The following is a 15283-nucleotide window of genomic DNA, read 5'->3' as shown; positions in this document are numbered from 1 at the left end:
CCCTTTTGCAAACCTCCCCCATGCATGGTAGCCAGGATGGTGTTTAGGTAGCGTGCCTTGTCTGCCGTGGGATTAAGGCGCTGAGCAAAGTAATTGTGATTATCTCGCGTGAGTTTCTCTTTGTTGTTTCATTAGTTTATCACGCTGAAGGATAACAAGTTTTACATTGGGATTGAGACATAGAAATCTAATGGAAATCAAACTGCTTGTTTCCCTGTACTGTATTTTACCTGTCTCTGCACAGTTTGTGGGGTCTGGGACTGAAACACTGTAATAATTATGGTTATGAAATTTAAGAGTGATAATCTATTAATAGACTTTTTAAACCTTTTAATGTGTTTTATATATATGCTAAAAGAATGCAATTGATTTTAAATACTAAGGCTCTCTGTACTCATAAACAGGTTTCCAGTGGATGTGTGGACTTTTTCATATATTGAAACTGATCTACTTACTTTTTTTAGTTTGTATTTGCTTGACCTTTAGGAGAGATCCATGGAAACACAGGAGTAACACAATTCCTCTAGTTTTAAGATTCAGATGGAAAAAGCTGTTGGGAAGCTGAGGACCAGCCCTGTGCCTGTCTTTTTACAGGAGTGCTGCACCACCACAATCCGGCCCTCCAATGGGGACCAAACCCCTCCCAGTGCTTTATTGCAATGCTCTTGTCTAAAACCTCCAGTTGCAGACCCCCTAATCAACAGCTAACACATACTTCATAATACATAATCTTGAGAACCATGTCATGCCTCATCCCCCATCTCCAGCATTAATGTACCTTTTTGTTTGGAAATTGGTGCTCCAGAAAGTCCTTCATGGTCTACCAGTCTCTTACTCTCTTGTGCACTGCAGTTTTGGTGTCAGCAGTCACTGGGTGCAGGTAACGTAGAGAACCTTCTAGGAGTGGTTAGGCTTGCTTGAAACAAGACAGTTGCCATGTAAAGCATCGTTTCGTCAGAGTACGTGGAAAATCTGCCTACTAACTTGGATCTCTGTTTGTGTTTCATCTAGGAGTGAACTTGTTAGTGGGCACTGAAAGTGGTCTGATGCTGCTAGACAGAAGTGGTCAGGGGAAGGTTTATCCGCTCATCAATCGAAGAAGATTCCAGCAAATGGATGTACTTGAAGGGCTGAACGTCTTGGTGACAATTTCTGGTAAAGTTAACTATTCAACATGATTTTTCCTCCATCTGGTATGGCACAGCAAAAAGCTTTTCTTGGCAGCCCGTGTGTTGAGGGGGAAGTCCTGACTTGACTGAAGTCAGTGGGTTTTCCATCATTTCACCTCTCTTGAGTCTACAGTTTCTGTGAGTGAATCATTTTCCCCACAACACCCTGTGCATGCTTGTCCCTGTCCTTCCTCCTTCTAAAATGTTGTACAGGTTTGGAGGAAACTTCTCGTTGTGTTCAGTGTTTGGGAGCTCTGTATGAATGTTTTGTGCAGTTTGTACAAATGACATTCTTTCCCTCTGCTGCAGTTATTTCATCCTGGCAGCTTTCTAACCAAGACATCGTTTGCTACTGGGGTTTAAAGACATCTTCTGTGTCTGAATATGTAGAATGGGAAATGCTCTTGCAAAGCAGAGAAATAGGAATAACATGGAGAGAGTGTGTGTGGATGGCAGGGGGACTGCAGTGTGTGTGTGACACGGGAATTAACGAGGTGAGGAGGCAGCTTGGGGCAGCTTCTGGCCTTGCCTCTCACTGAATGCAACAGCAGACGACTCAGCAATGGGAGAAGAAGGGCGGTGGTGATTGTTGTGTTTGTTTTGTGTGCGCTGATGGAAAATGTGTTTTATAAAGCTTGAGGTTCCAGACTCGTTGGCTCCAGAGAGTTATTGCACAAGGTTATTCTGCTGTTAAGCAACTTGATGTGGTGCACTGTTAAGCTTTCTTCACAGGTGGCGTGGAGCCATTTACATTTCCTTTTGGGTTGGTTTGTTTGGGAAGTCAGCCTTTGCTCTGTTGCGCATGTGAGAGAGGGAATGTTAAATGAGGTTTCGCACAGTGGCCCCTGTGTTGTTCATTAAAGCCATTCAAAATTTCGTTGAGGCTCCAGAAGCCATCTGATGCTGCTGGAGGAGCTTTCTGGTTCTCCCGACTCTCCTGCGAAGGGACACACACCTAGACAAGTGAATGCATTGGCTGCATTATGCTGATACAGGTGCAGAGAGCCGTGTGCTGGTGTCATCGTGGAGCTTTGTTTCTGTTTCGAGCAGCTGCACCTGTCTTGGCTTGTTGCGTGCTCAGTTCTCAGCTGCAGTTACGCCATGAAATGTGTAAAAAGAAAAGATGAATCGAGGAACATTTAAAAAGAAAAACAACAACCTGTTGTGTGTCCTTTTGATGTGTGACACTGATAAAAATATAAGCTACTGGAAAGCATCGTTTGATAGAGCTTACTCTATAGGCTGCCTTATAAACAAAAATACTGTATAACCCAACCTGTGTAAGATCTGCTGGTTTGAAGCATATCCTATACAGACGAGTGTCTGTGAATAAATCTTGTGTGTGATTGTTCTAGGTTTATTTATGTTTGCTTCAGTCACAATCCAAGTACCCTGACACATCCGTCTTCTTTGTTTCCTTCAAAACTATTACTTCCCCTGTCAAGACACACTACATTAACCCTTAAGAAATCAGCCGATCTTTGGATCTATTTTACGTCTCTGTCTCTGTCCCCCTGTCCTGCGTTTTCTGGGAGAGCACAGAGGAACAAGGCAGGAAAGAGGCATTTCTGCCCAACCACGGCTCTCACAGCTGTGTATTCCCTTGTTCCCTTGGCTTTTTGGGGAAGTGATGTGCTTGTGGTGGTGATACTTGAAAGATGTTACCACACTGCAAGAAGTTGCAGTACGTTAGGATGCTGAGGGGCTTGTCACCTAAAATTTGCTTTGAATACACACTCTGCTGAGTTTGAAAACCTGAACTCAATTTTTCCCACTATATGTATGTCTGAAATTTGAAATCTTGACCACAAAGCTTTTGATACTGAGCCACTGCAGCTGGTACAAGAAAATTAGAGCAGAGTAGCTAGGCAGTTCTTTAGTTCATACTGTTGGGAGGCAAAACCATCGTTTTGGGTGCTCAGGGTAGCAGTATACAGTGCTGAGAGTTACGAAGGTGCTGGAAGAGAGATTAACGACGTGCATAGAGAACATGCTCCATCTGTGGCTCCCCGAGGGGTTTTAAGCACAACCGGCTGATCGCGGCACTCGGCAAGGTAGGAGAGGTAGACGGAGTAGAAGAACGGGTTGGAATCTGCCCGCTTGGTAATTAAAAACCACACGACAATACAAACAAAAACGCCGTATGGGAAAAGAGACTTTGCAGTTGAAACGCTGTCTGTGGGAGAAGCAGAGCTGGGCGTTCTCACAGAAGTCACTGCCTGATCGACTTACTTAAAGGCTGGAGCAGAGGTTTCTTTCCTATTTCATGGCCATAACAGACAAGAAAAGAAAAAAAAAAAAAAGATCAGATTTTTGAGAGCTGCTTAAGCTGGTGCAGATTTACAAGCAGAAAGATGTAACCCCCCTCCCCGATATGAATATATGAAGAGCAGCAGAACTTGTTGCAATAGATGCATAACAATGTTTATGTAACTAACTGGTTGTGCTCTTTTCATGTCAGCCTGCTGAAAGGCAGAGGAATTTCCTGTCTTGTGACTTTCCTTGTGGTCTAGACACTTAAACACAATAGGAACACACTTGAGATATTTTTCTGTCTTGTTTTTTTTTTTTTTTTTTTTTAATGTTTCTCGTTGGAGAGAAGTACCCTGGTGCTCATCATGTGAACCGGAAGAAAATAGCCACGTGCTGGGAAGTTCCCATGTGCACTGTTTGGTCTGAGTCTTAAGGTTTACTACGTTACTGGGGAAGCTAAAACGATGGAAATATCTGGGAGAGAATTTGTCTCCTGGTAGGTAGGGCCTTGTGATGCCCCAGCCCTCACAGCTGCTTTTCCCGAGGTGCCTGGCTCCGTCAGGGGTCCTCTGCCATCAGGGGCAGGGATCCCAGGGTGGATCCAGCTAGGAACAGCAGGATGGAAACATTTCCAGTTTCTTTTCCCCGCACAGAGACCTCATGGAGCCTTACGGAGTGGATCCCAGTCAGAGCAGAGAAGTTTAGTCTTCCTAACTTCCAGATGGGAAGTTAGACTCTGGGCTGTATTGCAATGACGGTGGGAGATGTAATGTCAGCTGAAGGTAGATTCTCTCACCTGTGAAGAAGAAACAGCCCTTGCAGTTTTCTGTGCACAGCCAGATAAGTACTGCAGCCCTTGGAGCAGAGGGGCAAGTCTGTTTGTAAGGCAGCTGTTGGCTTTTAGCAAGCAGCTGAATTTTTTTTGTGAGCCATGGAAAATTCTGCCACTGCAATTTCGGATGCTGTTCGTTCCTGTTTACAGCAGAACTGGTATAAAGCAGTTGGATGCTGAAATTGTTCTTTGGCAAAATTTTCCTCCAATTAAATAGTAAACAGGCTTAGTAAAACTTGACTGGTTTGTATCGGAGAGGATGATGTAAGTGATGGAAATGTCCTGGTCACTAGCTGCAAAAAGGTTGTAATGTATAACCCCATCACCCCATTCTTCTTTGCTTTTTCTTCCTCCTTTCACACCAGTCCTACTCTCTTCTGGCTCTGTAGCTAGTTTTGAGCCTCGAATTCTACCCTGCTTCTATCCTAGAGTTTTGTGCAAAAAAAAGCCCTTGTTACTCAGCTATGTTTTGGTTTTTTTTCTTCATCCCCGTGCAGGAATCTCTGGTGTGTTTGTTTTGGGATTATAACCTTTTTCACGTAGAAGCTGGTTTTGTCCTAAGATCCAGACAGCCAAAGAGTTTATCACTTTCAGTTCGTGTGGTATTGCCATGCATCTCTGTCATTGATTATCAGGAAAACACATTTTTGGGTGGAGTCTGGAGCAAAGCTGTTGTGGGCATAAATACTGGGAGAGATCTCCGTGGTTGCAGCAGTTTCCCTTTCATTGTTACTTTGGCTTGTTCTGTGGGGCCTTCTGTTTGTTGGGGTAGGGTTGTATTATTGTTTTCTTTTTGCACTTATCTCGCTTGGGAGATAAACTAACCTTTCTCTCTCTGTGGCTAGGTAAGAAGAACAAGTTGCGAGTTTACTATTTGTCCTGGTTAAGAAATAAAATCCTTCACAATGATCCCGAAGTAGAGAAGAAACAGGGTTGGACGACGGTGGGCGACTTGGAAGGCTGTGTGCACTATAAAGTTGGTAAGTGGCAAACGAGGTAATCAAATCGTCGAGATAAAAGCTGGCTGTGAAAGAGAACTGCAGTGCATGCAGCTTGTGGGTTGAAGATTTGTTTTTGTTGCTGGCTGTCTTCCTTATCCCTAAGGACAAACTTTTCTGGTGAAGTGTCAGAATAGATGGCAGGTTACTGTGGGTTGAAATGAATAGGGGGGAGGTTTTGCAACAAGATGCTGGGCTGTGAACTGGAACAAGCACAGATCCCCCATCAGTCTCCTTCCTGTGGTGGATGCATCTTCCAGGAGAAGGCTGACATGGACAGTGAGGGCTGGTGATGTTTCTCCACCTTTGTTTAGACCCTTGGGGTGACAGGGGGACTCGTGTCAACCAACAGCTGTTCTCTCTGTCATCAGGTTTCCCTCTTATTTTACCATGCTGAAATCAAATTCTGGAACAGGGTGAATTATATCTCCTTTTTCATGTAGATTTTTAAGACTGGAGGGAAGGAAAAAAAAAAAAAAAGAGGAAAAAAAAGAAAAAGAGTGGGAGGAAAAAGCAAGCCCAGCTAGTGCACGAGCTTTGGGGAGGCATCTGGGAACAGAAGCATATGTTTAACTTCCAGATGATTCATTGATTCCCCTTAGCTCATGAACTTTCCTAATGCTGTCTCAGATCCTCTGCAATGCAGTTCTGGGGTTACAGGGATGAAGTGTGTTTTCACTAGGCAGGCACCTTCTGAGCAGCCTTAAGTTGTTTAAAGGGGTTTAGACGTGGAAACTTCCACCAAAACCAACAAAAGCACGTCGTGTTTTTGCCGTATGCAGTGATCCTGCTGCCCTGCAGGTGGGGATATGAACTAAGAGCTCTTTCTGCTGCTTCGGTTTCACGATGAATCTTAATGGCCCCTGGATGCTGCGTTTGATTTGGCTTTCTCCTAAGTGCCAGCTCAGTTCCTTTCAAGCTGTGTCGGTCAATGCAGAGCAGCAGCAGTCGGACTGAGCTCGCTCTCCTTCTGTCATACACGTGCTCTTGCAAAAACCTGCTCGCGGGGCATCATCAATAGCTACCGCAGAAGGGACTGCTGAACCTCGGGCTTGACCCCAAAAACAATTAATAACGTGCTTCTCCGGGATCACACCCCAGGGTGCCAGCAGCGTGATGAAGCGGCCTGTTAGCAATACATTAACAGCTACTGAGAGGAGGCTTTCCAGCAGGGAAGTGTGCGAAACAAAGAGCATTCTCTTCCAGATGAAGAGTGATTTGTTGCAGCCTGGCACTGAACTTCCCTCTGAACCAGAAACGTACAGTAGGCTTCTTCAGGTGGTGAGAGGCCTCTTGGACAGCTGTGCCTCAGTTCCCGAGAAGGATGAGCCCTGCGAATAGTCGCGCCTGCAGTCTGGTGGCTGCCACCGAGGCAGCTGGCACTGGCCTCTTCCTTGTCTCTTTGATGCAACAGGGGTCTCAGACGTCAGGCTGAAGTGGTATTTCTGGAGCTTGGTCGCTTCAGGCAACTTTTGGCTCCTCTAAATGATAAATTGCTCTTTTGAAACTTCAGATTTGGGCGAATTCCCAGATAGCACCCAGAGCAAAGAGCGAAGATTATCAAAGGTTCCCTTTCACAGATAAGGTGGTTTTATTCAACACCCCCTTCTTCCCCAAGAAAATATTCCAAGAAGTCTTGCGAGCCAGACAAGACTGAACAAAAGCTCTATTTTTCAGCCGGTACAGCTGTGGAGGTTGAGAGGCTTTTTTTTTGCCTGCTGAAAAAGTGTCAAGTCCTCTAGCACTTACAGCTCAGTATTCTTGCTTTCCTGCAGAGTAAAAGGAAGCAAGTAGCAGCTTTGTCTCCCTGCTGCCTACCAACAGAGAACAGCTACAGGCTTGTACAATAGTCAGATACCTAAAAGACGTGAAAATAGTTTTTATTAAAGAAGCGTTGTTCTCACAAGTCTGAGATTTTTCGCTCCTGCCCTTTTTTAAAATCAGTTTTGGTTGGGAGGTAACAACGGCAGAAGGTGGAGGTGCAGGGAATTACTCAGTGTTTTGGAAAATCATCATTCCCCTAAAACCTCAGGTAAAGAGAGAAGAAATCTCTTGAGCTTTCTAGGTGCCACCCAAATAATGCCTTTTTTTTTCCCCTCTCCTCAAAAAAGAGCGCGAGAAACGGGTTAACAAACCTCAACATTTTGCAAGTCCTCACCGTATCTTCCAGCACAAACCCAGATGCCAGCTGGAAATACAGATCCAGCAGCATTACTTGAACACCCATTTCTAGGCTTCATGGGCCCTGTCCTGAAAAAAAGTGATAGTAAACAGAGCCTTTTTCGATGGTTAAATTTGCCAACTGTTTGAGTGTGGGAACAGAGATACATTTGAGAATTTACAGATCAGCTATGTAATGACGCATTATTATTTCTGATAAATTCTCTGATTTTTTTTTTTTCACGTCTTTGCACTAGCACTGCTTAGTAGCATTTTGTGGCTGAAAAGCAATGATTGCTGCATTTGTCTCTGCCAAAAAAAAAAAAAAAAGTTGCTAAATACTGATTAATGTTGCATCTTTTGTGGGCGAATCTGCTTTTGGGCTTATGTTTCTGAAATGTTCTAGAGAAACTCCTGACTCCTTAACCCCTCTGAAAACTTTTCCATTCTTTAGGCAGAAGGTAAAATGTGTCACCGGAATTGTCATGAAGGTGACTTGAGCTCATGTGTTTTACTTGAGAATTAGGGTTAAGGTCAGTTAGAGAAAGTTCAGGTGATACAACTTGTTTACTTTGTCAGCTACCTGTTTCCTTTAAGCCATCTGCTGAGGAAGAGGTTTTTGGCAGCCACTTAGTGTTTTCCTGGGAAGTTTTTGGTAACAGAGCTTTTTGGCAATAAACAAATTAAAAAAAAACAGCCAACAACAAAACAACAGTTGCCTTTTGTTTTTTTGAACTGGACTTATTTCATTACTTCTTAGCTTTTCATTTCAGTTCCTCCTTTCCCCTCCCTTTCTCTGGGGATTTTTTCCCTCGGCTCAAAATACCACTGCCACAGCGCTGGGATTGTGACTGCCAATAAACTCTGCCACAGCCATTGGCTTCTTTTACTGTAATTGCCCCTGACTGAAGACTGATTTCTGGATGAGCAAGCACTGTCTAATGTGGAAAGAAAAGTGTCAATATGTGTGTACTGACTAGGTAGTTGAAAGCATGGTGATGGGTTCAGTTACTGACAAGAGCAATGATTTTTGTGGCATAAACGTGTCAAAATTCTCAGCTACATAGAATTAGCAATTCTAAAATGCAGTGTTACTGAAAACCTTGAAAGGTATGTAAGCAGGGAGAAATATTGTCATTTTCTGCTTTCTTAAAGTAACTGCAATGACTTTGGTATGATTACTGAACTGATTTTTGTTTTGTTTGAATTTCAGTAAAATATGAAAGAATCAAATTCTTGGTAATTGCATTGAAGAGTTCTGTGGAAGTCTATGCATGGGCACCAAAGCCATACCACAAATTTATGGCCTTTAAGGTAACAATTTATTTCAGTCACACGTAGGATTTTCACCTACCAAGTTGCAGTTACCCCTTTTACAAAACTGGCCTGACATTTTATCATGGCTGTGTTACAAGTTTTTTGGTAGATCTGCCATGAACATCATAGTATATTTTTGTTAAAGGGTGTGGGAGGCTGGCTCTGAGAGGCAGTATACCTATAACTCTTAAGGTGTAACCAAGCATAAATGAATGATCAAAATGACACGATATCCCAATGCTTTGTTTCCTCTCTATAAATAAACCATGAGGCCAAGAGAAGTGAACTGAGTCGAAACTTCTTCATGTGAGCATCATTAGCTGACGCTCAAGATTATTGTATTTCGAATGCTGCAAGAATGAAGTTAGCTGACTCGGAGTGATTACCAGGCTGATTTGCAGACAATCAGTTAATGCCGGTGGTGCAGGCTGAAGCAAACGCTACAGGAGTGTCAAATTGCCCTGAACTTTGGGGAAAGCAATTCTTACTAGTAAAATGAAGCAGACCAACTAAATCAAACCCCAGGGAAAACAGCATGTAAAAATATGTGGTTGAAATATAACAGGGTGCTAAGTAAATCTCTCCTTGTCTGTGGAAGACGCTAACCCAATTGATCTGGTGAATGGAGGCCAGAGGCACGCTGGAGGAATAGACCTATAATATGTGTGTTAAGAGCATATTTTTATAAATACCCTTGTGGTTCTAAGCAGTAAAATAAATCTCACTGATTATTGTCTTACAGTCATTTGGGGAATTGGTACATAAGCCATTGCTGGTGGATCTAACAGTAGAAGAGGGTCAGAGACTAAAAGTGATCTATGGCTCCTGTGCTGGCTTCCATGCTGTTGATGTGGATTCGGGATCAGTCTATGACATTTATCTACCAACACATGTAAGAGCTGTTTCTGGACTGGATTTTTTTCTTTCCTTCTGGTTTCTCCCTCTCTCCCTTTCCTCAGATGACTGTCAGTCCCTGTGGATCACTGGCAGTGGAAAAGCAGATGGAGGGGTCCAAGTGAATGTATCTCAGGGGCTTGTGCCTCAATCTCTATCCTGTCCATAAGGTCCATATGTCTCCTTGGCTGGGAGCTGCTCACTCAGGTCTGGTGTTGGCCAACAAGGCAATCATAAAATGACTTTGGCCTTACTTCTCTGTTTCTGTAGATCCAGAGCAGTATCCAACCTCATGCAATCATAATTCTCCCGAATACGGATGGAATGGAGCTACTGGTCTGCTATGAGGATGAAGGAGTTTATGTAAACACATATGGAAGGATCACCAAGGACGTGGTTCTGCAGTGGGGAGAGATGCCAACTTCAGTTGGTAAGTGCCCTGAGAGAATCAAATACAATTGTGCCGTAAGGGAGCGTGAACGTGGGCAGAAGGAAAATGCATTGGGTTTGACTTCAGATTCAGAGGCAGCGCTGCTGTAATACTGCTGGAAAACAGCTGCACTAAGTGCAGAGGGGCCATATGGATCTGTTTTGTGTTGAGTTTTTTAGAACAAAATGCAAACAAACTTGTGGAGTGCAGGAATAAAAAACTCATTTAATAAACACCAGGGCCTTTGTAAATTCGCTACAATTTTTTTTTGCTGCACAGCAGCAAATTTATGAAAACCCTTTAGTATAAAGGTATGTAAAGAGGCAGACAGGTAGGATATTATTAAGGGTACTTCTACATTGATAACGGTCTGCATATCTGATGTGGTGGGTTTATTTTAATTTACCTGCAGTTTGTTCATCTATCTTAGCATGATACTGTAATCACAGTGCTGATATAGGTGCTCTTGCTATCTGTGCTGCTTTATTGCAGTGATGAGCATAGGACGGGCTGTGATTACACCTTAGTTTTTTGTGCAAACACATTGGGTTTGCTTGTTTGGGAATGGATGCACGTATTAGGAGGTTACTGCTGATAGCTCTTAGAGTAACGTGAACAATAACGGAGGAGGAAATTTAAAGAAGTTTCATGCAGTGCATATTCACTCTGCTGGTGATTAGCTCTTGACTAGATCTGAAAGCAAGCAGATTATATTAAGTGGCAAATCGTAGAGGCTTTGGGAACTGGAGTGCCCGTGAAGTAAATAGCACTGGGGCAGTTGGCATCATCTGAACATCTCATCTGACAATTTTAATAAACTATTTGGCCCACTTAGCACTCGTGACATATGTAAAAGTAAATAAATATCCAGCACAATGGTAGGCATGATGGTATAGATGTGCTGTATAGTAGATAATTTGGTTTCATTTAAATGAAAATTAATATATATATATATATATATAAAAACAAAACATAGAGAAGTATAGTGAAATTAAATCTTATAAAAACTTCCTTGCTAAGATCTATTGTTATTCTTTTCATTTTTCCACTAAGTATGCATACAAATCAGAGGCAACAGCTTATTCTTCACTAAGTCCCCATATGTTAGTTTTGGCAGAATCCGTAAGACTATCCATCAAATTGCTTGTTGAATATACCTTTTCATAGTGCTGGTGCCTTTCTCCTTTATTCAGTTTTTACTGCTATCAAGAACAGATTTTTTTCCTCATTCTAATACTAATCTGTTTCCCCCAGTGATACTCTGAGGCAAAATGCTTGATTTTTGCTTTATTTATCCGAACTCCTACAAGTCAGAGAAACAATACCCTAAGACACTGAACTGATGCTGGGGATGTTCCAGATTGGATAGGCTTAGTCTGTTTAAACCTTGGGTTCTGTTTTCTCCTTGTCAACACCTAATTAACCTGTCTCCTTGCCAAACTTGGGAGAAAAAAGCCTGTGTAAAACTCAGTGTTCCTTCCATTTAATTGAAGGTTGGAAAGCTTCCATCGTGTCATAAATGCTCAGGCACGAACTATGGTACTGACATGGAAAGCCCACGTGGAAATAATTTAAATAAAAAAAGGATTTGGGGGCATTGTGAAGATGTTGAAGACCAAAATAGCACTCTGAGTGTGCATGCAGGTCATTTCTAAGTACAGTATATAACTGTATTCCTCTGCTTGTTCAGTCCTTCTGTGCTTCCCTCTACCTGTCCTAATGGGCTATGTTGTGTTGTGCTTTCTCCCCACAGCGTATATTCGATCCAATCAGATTATGGGCTGGGGAGAAAAAGCGATCGAAATACGATCAGTGGAAACTGGACACTTGGACGGTGTGTTCATGCACAAAAGGGCACAGAGACTCAAGTTCTTATGTGAACGCAACGACAAGGTATGAGCCACCCCTGGTCCCTTTTCATGACAAGATGATAAACAGTACAGAGCCGTAATTGCACCGTAAATATCACGGGCGGTGAAGACAAATTGAAGCCTCTGCTGCTCTACCTGTTGAATTTCCCTCTCTCTTTCCTTTGCAGGTCTTCTTTGCCTCCGTGCGGTCAGGTGGAAGCAGTCAAGTCTATTTCATGACCCTTGGCAGGACTTCTCTTCTGAGCTGGTAGAAGCAGTGGGCTGTGGCGAGGGATTGCTGACATCCAGAGTCTGAGATCTTCATAACTCGGAATTATTTTCAACTGGAGTACAGACCTGCACTAATGCAGCAGCACTCTGTGTAAATGTGTGTGCAGGCATCACTGGTGTTAGGTTTCTTTTTGTTTTTCAACTGAGGCTGCAAGGCAGCTGGTGCTGTAAAGATATTGCCATCAGGTGCTACAAAGTCTTTGAGGTTTGGGATCATGCTAGAAAGCTACAGGTCTTTTTTTCCCTTCAGCTCCAGGATTCCTAGGCTTTGAAGGACTCTGTTTGTTAGTGTGGAAACAGAGGGGGGAAAAAAAAAGGAAAAATAAACACAGACTTATCATGAACATGCTGTTGAGTGGACAGGAGGCAGGCAAGAGAAGGTGAGAAGTGGTGTAGAGAGTCAGACTGGCTGAAACAGAGGGCAGATCTAGTCTATCTAGTAATGTTAACAATGTATTTAATTGACATTTCTTTTTTGTAATGTGACAATATGTGGACAAAGAGGAAGGTGCAGGTTTTAAGAAGTTAATATTTATAAAATGTGAAAGACACAGTGACTAGGATAACTTCTTCTTGGGGACAGGGAGGGTGGGAAGGGGTTGGGGTGGAATTCTTGATTATTTTTTTTTTTGTTTCTGCAGTTTTATTTTGGCCTGGCCAATAACTTTTAGTCATTTTCTGTGTACCAGGTATTGCCTGAAACATGTGCAGATGATAAAAAAAAAAAAGAAAAAGGAAAAAAAAAAAAAGAAAAAATCAACAACGAAAAATAAAGAAAAAAAAAAACATTCATTTTCTATAATGATTCTGTGTTAGGCCAGAACTTGGTTATGTCACAGTATTAGCACTGCCTCAGTTAAAGGTTTAATTTTTGTTTAAACCTAGAAGTGCAACAACAGTTTTACCACAGTCTGCACTCGCAGAACTAAAAAAAAAAAAGAAAAAAAAGAAAAAAAAAAGAAATAAAATCCAAACTACATATGTTTATTTTTTGTGCCTACCTCATTGTTTTTAATGCATAAAATAAAAGAGGTGGTTTAGTTTATACGTTTTTAGATGCAAACCATTAATGTCTAATTTAATCTTAATACCAAAACTACCAGATCGAAAGGTTTCTGACTGTTATCGTGTAGCAAGTTTCAGCAGGAGGAGAGAGTGGTCCATTGGGGCAATAGTGGTAGCGTTATGGCAGTGAGACACTGATTAATGTAATTTGCTTACTAAATTTGGAAAGCAAGCATTTTTTGGAACCAATTTCATCCTTACTAGAAGTCCGAATTTAGCCTAAAACCGGAGGTTTCACTCTTCTAACACGTGGGCTTAGTAACAGGCAGGTAAAATAACTAGGCTAGTTCTATAAACTGTTAAATGTTGTAGGAAACGTTTTGGGGCGGTGATGTTTTTCTTTTTTAAGAATGCAATGCACTAAAACTCTTTTAAGAATGTAGTTAATACTGCTTATTCATAAAAAAACAGCGTATACCTGTGTTTAGATGTAAGATCCCAGCTCTGGCTTTTTTCTTTCTTTTTTTTTTTTTGTTTTGTTTGTTTTGTTTTTAAGTCAGTTTTATTTTATGAATAAGTTCTGACATTTGTAATAAATGTCTTGAGAGTAATAATTTGTTTAATGGCTACATGTTCATTACTTGAGAAACCTTGAGTGTATAATAATCTGTTGGTGATGTAATAATGCACAGTGTCATGATTCAGCCATCTTTTTGTTTGGTTTTTACTTTTTTTTTTTTTTTTAATTATTATTATTATTCTTCCTTCGGTGGGGTACTTTGTTGACAGCTGCCTTAAGCTGTTCATTCAGTGAACAGGCTCTCAGTGTTTCACGGGCTTTGTCTTCTGCTGCGTTTAACTTTCCCTCACGGCGTGACAGGTAGGGCTTTTTAAACACGTCTTCTTCAGTCAGACTCGACCGTTCGAGTGACTGGTCGGTGGCCAGCCGAGAGCACGAGCTGTGCAGAGCTGAGACTCGACCCGACCGACCCTTCTTGTGGGATCCAACCCGACTGCTGTAAACCCTGCAAACCCGAGCAGCGCTTCTGCTGAAGACTCTCCTGTGAACATCACAGACAGTTTTGAGAGTGAGTGGTCAATGCATACCACAAGTGCATGTACACACACACACACAGACACGCTCACACACCCCACACACCAAAAGAATCAAAACTCAAGAAAGCCTTACATTTGCTGGCAGAGGAGGACCTAGAAATATTTTTTTTAACCGTATGACTTTTGGATAGCGTTGAAGGTGAAGGATGTGTTCTTTTCATGCCTGGCACGCTCAGCCAGAAGAACGATCAACTCTTTTTTTGTACTATAATGAACTAAAGGGGGACTTGGAGAAGCGACGTGGGTGTAATCACACAGCGGCCCCGTAGTGTAGCTTCCCGAAGCTGGTTTGATCAAATGCCAGTCTGCGTGATTTAATTCTTCCAGCGCTATGCGGTCCAAAATCAAGTTAGTCCTTGAAAGCCGATGCTATTCTCCCAGAGGAAGATGCTCCAGTACTGTAGGGATTCCCAGGTCACGGATACGTGCTGTTGAAGTTTGGAGGCTCCTGGGGGGGAAACTCCTTCGGGCTGGCTGCTCGCGCCGCAGCCTTCGCCTCCACAGAAGTGCCAGGACAGCAACATGGCAAGGTAAAAACAGTATTACAAAACCACTACATATACAGACATCGAACTCTTCAAACAGTGCTTTTGTAAGCAAAGAAGAAAAGAAAAAGCTCCTAGATTTAGTTTTAAGCTTTAATAAGTAATAATTTTCTGTATCTTTAAGTCAAAGTAACCCTAACTTGTATGACTGCAGTGTTTTTATTTTTTATCTTATGCACATGTTATGTTGGAGAAAATGTTTACAAAAATGGTTTTGTTACACTAATGTGCATCACATATTTATGGTTTATTTGAAAGTGATTTTTGTGGGTTTTTTAGTTTTTCATAGTAGTAGTACACTTTTTGTGATTTATAACCCCAAACTCTGCTGATTATAAAGATGCTAAACAATAATACAAAATGACAAACTGCGTTAAAATTACTAATCGTAGAGCTGCAAAGCAGACTGGTGACAAGTAAAAC

The 15283-nt window shown here is 42.1% G+C and overlaps 1 protein-coding gene across 1 annotated transcript in view; it reads left to right on the top strand.

Annotated features, from left to right (window-relative positions):
- MAP4K4 (mitogen-activated protein kinase kinase kinase kinase 4) overlaps positions 1-12755 on the top strand; it is a 131896-nt gene extending 119141 nt beyond the window's left edge. Inside the window, exons 25-31 of the mRNA XM_084286926.1 lie at positions 1012-1155; positions 5100-5234; positions 8626-8726; positions 9472-9621; positions 9894-10053; positions 11807-11946; positions 12092-12755. Of these exons, the coding sequence (XP_084143052.1) occupies positions 1012-1155; positions 5100-5234; positions 8626-8726; positions 9472-9621; positions 9894-10053; positions 11807-11946; positions 12092-12175 (914 nt within the window). The 3' untranslated portion in view covers positions 12176-12755. The remainder of the gene's footprint in view (positions 1-1011; positions 1156-5099; positions 5235-8625; positions 8727-9471; positions 9622-9893; positions 10054-11806; positions 11947-12091) is intronic.
- Positions 12756-15283: the final 2528 nt, after the last annotated feature.

This window comes from Netta rufina (genome assembly GCF_964035555.1).
Source record: "Netta rufina genome assembly, chromosome: 1".
NCBI classification, from domain to species: Eukaryota; Metazoa; Chordata; class Aves; order Anseriformes; family Anatidae; genus Netta; species Netta rufina.
This window is presented reverse-complemented; position numbering and strand designations above follow the sequence as displayed.